Here is a 9,811-nt window from a genome sequence, read left to right as displayed (position 1 = left end):
TCAATGGTAGCAGTTGAGAAGAGTATATTTATTTATAGTTCATTTGTTACTAATTAATATGTTGCGTGATTATATTTACTAATTGTTATACTATTACACAATTCATATGTTTTATTATTATATGTTTTTATTAGAAATAACTTCTAACAACTCAAGGTTTGTTTCCTATAAATTGTTTTAAGAATAATAGATTTAAATGAATTATATATTTAATTTAATGTATTACTGTTTAACATATTTTGACAAAGCTTAAAAACATGTTTTTTTTTAGTATTTTGTTATTTGCAATTTTTTTCTTGTACTGATTTTTTTTTTAATATAAGTAATTTTTATTGCTTATTTTTTATGTATAATAAGTATTATAAACTTTATAGTTAAAGTATACATTTTTTTATGTATTAGAATATGTTGTAAAATGAGTAGTAAATCAAATTTCTTATTATAAACTCGTATAGCTAGTTAAACTAATTTTTTTTATAATCAATTTAATCCTTCAAAATAAAACCATCACTATATATTTGTACTTAACAACTAGTAGCTGTACTTTTATTATTTTATAATTCGTTTAAAATATTCAAACAGCCTAATATTAACGACTTATTTCCAAATGGGAAAATTAATTTAATTTGCTTTTATAGAACTCAGTATATTACTCTATATATAGTTATCGATATCCTTCAGGCAATTAAAACTCATTTAAGGAGATAGAGACAATATTTGGGCACATGTCGGGTAGATTCCGATTCTTGGTTTTTAACAAGATCTTTAAATATTAAACAGACCCTTAGCAATAGTGAACAAAAATACAAGCTAATAACCTCTTGATATTATTATCTGGTTGCGCCATTTAGTATTACATTTGGTTTTATACTGATACAAATTATGTAGATTTTGATTACAAAATAAAAAATAAATAATAAATAATAAAAAATAGAAAAATAAAAAGTATAATATAAATTATGATAAAATCACACTGCAATTAGAATATATTGTTTGACAGTATTAAGACATTTTATTTTTATTAAAATTATAAGTTTTTTTTATTATTAATACAACTCTAAAGCACAGTTTATTTTAACATGATAAAATATAATTATAAAATTGTATTTATAATTCGTAATTTATTGTAAAGTCAAGAAAGTGTTCTGCCAATGCAAATTTAGCGATCGTTTTAAACTTGTGTATGAATAGTTTACTAAAAATAATACATTTTTATGGGTAACCTTAAATATTTACTATATATTTAAATTTAAAAAATATAAAAAAAAAAATGAAATATGTGGGTGATCGTATTTATATATAAACCATTATAACAAGAAATTGTCTTTAGTTATTCAGAATTTAACACTTAGAATAAAAATGAAGGTGAGTAATACACTTTACCTAAAGTACTTGATAAAAATTTCAAAGATTATTTATTTTATTGTAGAATTGGCAAATTATATCTGTTCTGTTTATAATATCGTGTTTGATATTTAACGAAGGTAAATTGTATTTTACAATATTTACTCATATTAAATTTACTATCTAACTACTATAGTTTTTGTATATTTATTTAAAGCGATGCATATATGATTTATTTAACAATAGCTATGAAGTTATCCTCCTGGTTATACAGAGTGACCGATTAAAGTTATGATACCGATGATATGTTATACGACAATAATTTAAAATATTGTTCTAAAAATATTTTTCGAGTTATTTTTACTAAAAACTGCCATAAATTTTAGAAAAATGAATAAATGAAAATGTTTTTTTTTTTTTACATTAGGTCCACAATAATTAGGTTTACAGTAAGTCATTTTTACATAAGAGGGATTCAAAATGGCAACTTTTGCTAAAAACTTTTGAAAATGTTTCGGGAATTGTATAACTATAACTATAATTGTATAGTTATATAGGCTTGTTGTTATAAACAAATTTTTTTTTAATCATTATGGAACTTTGACGAGCTGTTTCACAAGAAAAATTTAATTTTTATCATCATCCCTTATACTTAGAACTTGTATCAACTTCAGAATTTCAAATAGCAACCCCATATTATTTTTATATATTTTTTTTTTTTGTCACAAAAAAAAAATAATAAAAAATTATGAATTTTAAATAAGATACGCTACTTTAAAATTTACGTTATTTGATGAAAAAATGTAGTAGTTTTTCTAGCACGGTCACATTATTGTTTTATGTAGCGATAGGAGCTACCGTTTACTGTGTCAACGCACGTAGTCAGAATAGCGCTTATTTATTTACGACATACAACGTTCGAGTCTGTTATAATTTTTTTTTAATAAACCTTAAACTTTAGAGAGCCGTGGAGCACTTATTATTAAATAAAATAAAATATTTTTTTTACAAAATATTTTTTTTTTATTACACTAAATCTAATGGTGTAAAAAAAAATAGGATTGCTATTTGAAAATTTCAATTTAATTTGAAGTTTTAAGCATAAGGGGTGGTGGTATAAATTTAAATTTTCTTGTGAAACACTCCATAAAAGATCCATAAAATATTAGGATAAAAATATATAACTTAACTAAATGCATTTAATATACACTAATACTATAAAAATAACTATTAACATAATTATTTCGATTAAGAAGCCAATTACATTAAAATAATATTACATTGAGAGTATATTTTGGTCTTTTCAATAAGAAAAGCTTCAATAGTAAGTATTTTTGGGTAATAGCAGTACATTCATTTAAATAATTATAATTAGTAGGAAAATATACACTAATGTAATAAAGGATATGTACGACACACTTATACCAGCCTAAAAAGTATGAAAAGAGTAACAGAAGATTTAAGGTAAGAATAGTAGTGCACCAAGATTCTGCTATAAGCCCTTACATATTTTCTATAGTGGTAGTTGAAATTACTAGAGAAATATTATGCAATGTATCGTGATGCATTTCGTTCGCTGAACTTGCAGTTTTAATATGAGAAAATAGAAAGGAAATTAATCATAGGCTAGAGGTGTGAAAATCAGCTTTTAAAAAAAAAGGGTTTCAGAATAAGTAGGAGTATAAACGAATGTATAGAGTACGAGTTTGACAAAGCATAACACAAAGTAGGTGAAATGAGGATATCAGTGATAATAAGCTAGGATGTGATATGAGAAGTAGATAATTTTCATTAGATATATTTTAAAGTTATATAGATAAAGTTTTAATACAACACAAGTTCATTAATAATTTTGCTTATCTAGCAATTCAAAATAAAAGTTCGGGTGACGAACAGACATGCCAATTTGAAGAAGGTATGACGAGAAAAGCTGCAGAAAATGGAAACTTAGAATTGTTAAAATATGCACATGAAAACAGATGTCTGTGGGATGAAAGCACAGCAGAAGCAGCTGCTTCTAGTGGTAATTTGGAATGCTTGAAATATGCTTTTGAAAATGGCTGTAAATGGGATAAACGTACAACGACTGCGGCTGCCAAAAGAGGTGATATAAAAATGTTAAAATATGCACATGAAAATGCATGTCCATGGAATAAGAGTACAACAGAAGCAGCAGCTACTAGTGGAAATTTCGAATGCTTGAAATATGCTTTTGAAAATGGCTGTAATTGGGATAAACGTACAACGACTGCGGCTGCCAAAAGAGGTGATTTAAAAATGTTAAAATATGCACATGAGAATGAATGTCCGTGGAACGAGAGCACAACTGAAGCAGCTGCTTCTAGTGGTAATTTAGAATGCTTGAAATATGCTTTTGAAAATGGATGTCCGTGGGATGATAGAACAACTACTGCTGGTGCCAGTAGAGGTCATTTAAATATTTTAAAATATGCATATGAGAATGAATGTCTATGGAATGAATGCACAACAGAAGCAGCAGCTATTAATGGAAATTTCGAATGCTTAAAATATGCTTTTGAAAATGGATGTCCGTGGCATGAGCGTACAACGACTGCGGCAGCCAAAAGAGGTGATTTAAAAATGTTAAAATATGCACATGAGAATGAATGTCCGTGGAACGAGAGCACAACTGAAGCAGCTGCTTCAAGTGGTAATTTAGAATGCTTGAAATATGCTTTTGAAAAAAGCTGTAAATGGGATAAACGTACAACTACTACGGCTGCCAAAAGAGGGGATTTAATTATATTAAAATTTGCACATGAGAATGAATGTTCATGGGACGAGAGCACAACAGAAGCAGCTGCTTCAAGTGGTAATTTAGAATGCTTGTAATATGCTTTTGAAAAAGGCTGTAAATGGGATAAGCGTACAACGACTGCGGCTGCCAAAAGAGGTGATTTAAAAATGTTAAAATATGCACATGAGAATGAATGTCCGTGGAACGAGAGCACAACTGAAGCAGCTGCTTCTAGTGGTAATTTAGAATGCTTGAAATATGCTTTTGAAAAAAGCTGTAAATGGGATAAACGTACAACTACTACGGCTGCCAAAAGAGGGGATTTAATTATATTAAAATTTGCACATGAGAATGAATGTTCATGGGACGAGAGCACAACAGAAGCAGCTGCTTCAAGTGGTAATTTAGAATGCTTGAAATATGCTTTTGAAAAAGGCTGTAAATGGGATAAGCGTACAACGACTGCGGCTGCCAAAAGAGGTGATTTAAAAATGTTAAAATATGCACATGAGAATGAATGTCCGTGGAACGAGAGCACAACTGAAGCAACTGCTTCTAGTGGTAATTTAGAATGCTTGAAATATGCTTTTGAAAATGGATGTCCGTGGGATGAAAGTACAACAACTGCGGCAGCCAAAATAGGTGATTTAAAAATGTTAAAATATGCACATGAAAATGAATGTCCGTGGGATGAGAGCACAGCAGAAGCAGCTGCTTCAAGTGGTAATTTAGAATGCTTGAAATATGCTTTTGAAAAAGGCTGTAAATGGGATAAACGTATAACTACTACGGCTGCCAAAAGAGGTGATTTAAAAATGTTAAAATATGCACATGAGAATAAATGTCCTTGGGATGAAAGTACAACAAGAGTAGCTGCTTCAAGTGGTAAATTCGAATGCTTGAAATATGCTATTGAAAATGGATGTCAGTGGCATGAGCGTACAACGACTGCGGCAGCCCAAAGAGGTGATTTAAAAATGTTAAAATATGCACATGAAAATGAATGTCCGTGGGACGAGAGCACAACAGAAGCAGCTGCTTCAAGTGGTAATTTAGAATGCTTGACATATGCTTTTGAAAAAGGCTGTAAATGGGATAAACGTACAACGACTGCGGCTGCCATAACAGGTGATTTAAGAATGTTAAAATATGCACATGAAAATAAATGTCCATGGAATACATGTACGACAAAAGCCGCGGCATATAATGGTAATTTAGAATGCTTAATATATGCTATTGAAAATGGCTGTCATTTTAATGAAATTGATGTTGTGACATATGCTATACATAGTGGTAATACAAAAATATTAAAATATGTTCACATAAATGGATTTGATTTGAATGAAGATATAACTAATTTTGTAGTCTCTTTAAGTCATCGTGGCATTATAAAATATGTCCTTGAAAATGGATATGCATGTGATATAGATACAACTTATACAGCTGCAATAAATGGTAATCTTCAATATTTAAAATATTTACATGAAAATAAATGTCCGTGGGATGAAAGCATAACAGAAGCAGCTGCATCAAGTGGTAAATTAGAATGCTTAAAATATGCTTTTGAAAATGGATGTCCGTGGGATGAAGGTACAACAGAAGCAGCTGCTTCTAATGGTAAATTAGAATGCTTAAAATATGCTTTTGAAAAAGGATGTCCGTGGGATGAAAGTACAACGACTGCGGCTGCCAAAAGAGGTGATTTAAATATTTTAAAATATGCACATGAGAATAAATGTCCATGGGATGAAAGAACAACAGAAGAAGCTGCTTCTAGTGGTAATTTAGAGTGCTTAAAATATGCTTTTGAAAATGGTTGCAAATGGGATGTGCGTACAACAACTGTGGCTGCCAAAAGAGGTTATTTAAGTATTTTAAAATATGCACATGAGAATGAATGTCCATGGGATGAAAGCACAACAGAAGCAGCTGCTTCTAGTGGTAAAATAGAATGCTTAAAATATGCTTATGAAAATGGATGTCCGTGGGATGAAGGTACAACAGAAGCAGCTGCTTCTAATGGTAAATTAGAATGCTTAAAATATGCTTTTGAAAAAGGATGTCCGTGGGATGAAAGTACAACAACTGCGGCTGCCAAAAGAGGTGATTTAAATATTTTAAAATATGCACATGAGAATAAATGTCCATGGGATGAAAGAACAACAGAAGAAGCTGCTTCTAGTGGTAATTTAGAGTGCTTAAAATATGCTTTTGAAAATGGTTGCAAATGGGATGTGCGTACAACAACTGTGGCTGCCAAAAGAGGTTATTTAAGTATTTTAAAATATGCACATGAGAATGAATGTCCATGGGATGAAAGCACAACAGAAGCAGCTGCTTCTAGTGGTAAAATAGAATGCTTAAAATATGCTTATGAAAATGGATGTCCGTGGGATGAAGGCACAACAGAAGCAGCTGCTTCTAATGGTAAATTAGAATGCTTAAAATATGCTTTTGAAAAAGGATGTCCGTGGGATAAAAGTACAACGACTGCGGCTGCTAAAAGAGATGATTTCAGAATGTTAAAATATGCACATGAAAATAAATGTCCGTGGGATGAGAGCACAACAGAAGCAGCTGCTTCTAGTGGTAATTTAGAATGCTTAAAATATGCTTATGAAAATGGCTGTAAATGGGATCAAAATATCATGAGAAGTGCAATTCTAAAGGGTTATCTAGTCATAATAAAATATCTTTACGAAAATGGATGTTTGTGGTGTGAAGGAACTCTGTGTGAAGCAGCTGCAAAAGGTAATTTGGAATATTTAAAATATGCACATCAAAATGGTTGCAAATGGGATGAAGGCACAACTCGAGCTGCTGCAACAAGTGGTTGTTTCGACTGTTTGAAGTACGCCTACGAAAATGGATGTATGTGGGATGAAGGGACAACTCGAGCTGCTGCTGCAAGTGGCTGTTTAGAGTGCTTGGTATATGCCCATGATAATGAATGTATTTGGGATAAAGATACAATAGTTGCAGCAGCTGTGCATGGTAAGTTAGATTGTTTAGAATATGCCCGTAAACATGGATGTGACTGGGTTGAAGGTATGATGAGAGGGGCTGCATCAAATGGACATTTAAATTGCCTTAAATTTGCTTATGAAAATGGGTGTCCCTGGGAGGAAGGCACAACAAGGGAAGCTGCTGCGAGTAGTTACATTAAATGTTTAATATTTGCACATGAAAATGGATATAAATGGGATGAAGGAACTATGAGTGGAGCGGCGGCAAATGGCAATTTAGACTGCCTAAAATATGTTCATGAAAATGGTTGTGAGTGGGACGAAAGCACAACAAGACTTGCTGCTGCAAATGGTCAACTTGATTGCATAAAATATGCACATGAAAATAATTGTCCATGGAGTAGTGGTACCATTTCTGCAGCTACTCGAAATGGTCATCGTAAAATAATTAAATATGTTACTAAAAACGGCTGTCCTAATTAATATTCTGATAAAATATTGTAATTTTTATTATATTAATCTATGTCAATTATATTATTTAAAATAAATTATTAGGAACCAATATTCAATATATACATTGCCTGAAAGAAACTAAAAAAAAATTCTCAATATTACATTTTTTTTTTATCATTAAAATTATCTGTGATAAATGAATCACTCGGTATATTGAGTTAAATATAATATATGTAGATATACGCTTCGTATAAGGCAGTAACTCACTTTTTCTAACTTTGCATTGATCAAAAATAAAATTTATCTCTGATTACACCTTATATGCTTATCAATATTCTAAATAGTTTGATTCCGACTCGAACCAAATTTTCGATATTTTGATTTAAGTAATTATAAGAAGATTAACCCTTAAATCTAAATATCTCACAATTTCAAAGTTGAAATTTTGATCTACTATAGTGTTGCGCATGACGATATATACAGAATGACTATTTTATAAAAATAATTTAAACATTTTCTTTTTTTTTTTTTGTTATCTTTAATTACATATTTTTCTTGAATTATTAACTATGTAATACTTTTTAAAATCATCCTTATACCTTCAAAGAGTATCAACTTTGTTTCTTTAAATGGGAATACATATTTTAAATTTAATAAAATGTTTGAACTTTTAATGAAATAGTACATAGAATTTGAGTTTTTAATATAACTTTATTCATTTATTAGATATAAACATTTAAAGTTTCAAATTTTTTAGTTAATATACATGCATAATACACAAGAGATTACAAATACAGGTAGCCAATTGTTTTTTTATGACGTCGATATTCGCAAGTACACAGCATTTATTATCAACGGCACTATAGCACATTTTTGTGAGTTTATTAATACACTTACATGCAATACAAATAGTAGTTATAAATGACAATAAACACTCCGTGACTTTAACAGCGACGTCATAAAAACCAATTAGCTACCTGTATAGAGATCGCTACACTACCCTCTTCTGTCTATAACCCATTTTTTCCTAAAAATCAGTTCTATCGAGGATTTTAAAAATTTCTCTCATTCTCCGTAAATGGCAGAAAACTCCAAAAAAATTACAAATTTAAAAATTGCTAATTTTCTACATTTTTTCATTTTTTTTTTTCCTTAAAACTGCCATCACTTTTTTCAATATAATTTTTTTTTATAGGTGCATAATGTCTTTACCTAACATTTGGTATATTTTTCTATAAATCTGACACTTTATCTGCTCACAGGGTGGATTTAACTTGTAAATTTATTCATAAATAGTAAACAATTTTTTTTTTAAGTATTCCATCAAGACCTTCAACTTTTATATACGTTTGCCATAAAAGTAATAACTACTTTATAATTTTTTATAAATTCTCCGTAAAAATTACAACACTAAATTATTAAATATCAATTTCATACCATATTTAACACGTTGACTGCCATCAGGGTCGTTTTTGCCCCTCAGTAGAATTTTTAAGTGAGCCATAATGGATCATTTAGTCCTTCACTGTTATCTTTGAAGACTCGTGGGGTCAAATAGCCCCTTAGTTACCGTCTAAATACCGTATCATCTGATTCTCCGCTATCAGTTTATTAAAATGTTTCAATTAGCATTTAAATATTTACATATAGGAGACACACCAAAACAGGCGTGGCAGTCAACGTGTTAATTGCTATGATAAATATTTATTCATATATTACACTTATAAATCATAGAACATGCAATCAGAATATAAATAAAGAAATAAGAGATCATGTAGTTTTTGGAATAATCTACCTATTTTTTAAAATTAAATACTATCTACAGTATTGCATCGAAATGTTTTTTATCATAGTGATTTTAATCACTGTCAAACTAAATCTATACTGGACCCAACTCGCTCGCTCCCGCCGATAATAAAATCAAGCACGTCCTCTCGTCAAAATTATGAAATTTTTGACGATATTTCATTTAATCTCGCCCACACCTCGACTTTAAGCCCTCGTACACAACGCAGGGCAAATTGTAATCCCTTCAAAAGCAATCACCGCACCCCCAACCCACAATCAGAGACACATTGTCTTTAAAAAAAATTAACCACGCGGCGAGAAAACAAAAGTTCTCGTATTATGTGGAAATAGCACAGTAATAATATGCAATATTTAAATATTTTTTTATTTTATTAAATATTTAAAATTATATTACAAATTAATGAATATCGATTTCATTTATGTAATATGTATATTAAAGTGGTCCTTAGTTATAGATTATGAAAAATTTCTTTTAGAAATT

At 30.0% G+C, this 9,811-nt stretch overlaps 1 protein-coding gene across 11 annotated transcripts; it reads left to right on the top strand.

Moving 5' to 3' along the window:
- The first annotated feature begins 1,274 nt into the window (after window positions 1–1,274).
- On the top strand, window positions 1,275–8,000 carry LOC126909246 (uncharacterized). Of its 11 annotated transcripts, none has more exons than XM_050691665.1 (5): window positions 1,275–1,365; window positions 1,430–1,484; window positions 3,209–3,448; window positions 3,611–3,934; window positions 4,259–8,000. In XM_050691665.1, exons 1-5 carry the CDS (start codon window positions 1,360–1,362, stop codon window positions 7,549–7,551), a joined length of 3,918 nt encoding a protein of 1,305 aa, XP_050547622.1. In that variant the 5' UTR covers window positions 1,275–1,359; the 3' UTR covers window positions 7,552–8,000. The 11 variants fall into 11 exon arrangements, with proteins under 11 accessions (XP_050547622.1, XP_050547625.1, XP_050547628.1 ...); XM_050691668.1 differs by having other exon boundaries at window positions 3,209–3,934; window positions 4,259–4,744; window positions 5,069–8,000; XM_050691671.1 differs by having other exon boundaries at window positions 3,209–3,934; window positions 4,259–5,800; window positions 6,368–8,000.
- The last annotated feature ends 1,811 nt before the right edge of the window (window positions 8,001–9,811 follow it).

Source organism: Daktulosphaira vitifoliae, unplaced genomic scaffold (genome assembly GCF_025091365.1).
Source record: "Daktulosphaira vitifoliae isolate Bord-2020 unplaced genomic scaffold, ASM2509136v1 Scaffold_207, whole genome shotgun sequence".
NCBI classification, from domain to species: Eukaryota; Metazoa; Arthropoda; class Insecta; order Hemiptera; family Phylloxeridae; genus Daktulosphaira; species Daktulosphaira vitifoliae.
The sequence above is the reverse complement of the archived record's forward strand: the minus strand, read 5'-3'. Positions and strand labels throughout refer to the sequence as shown.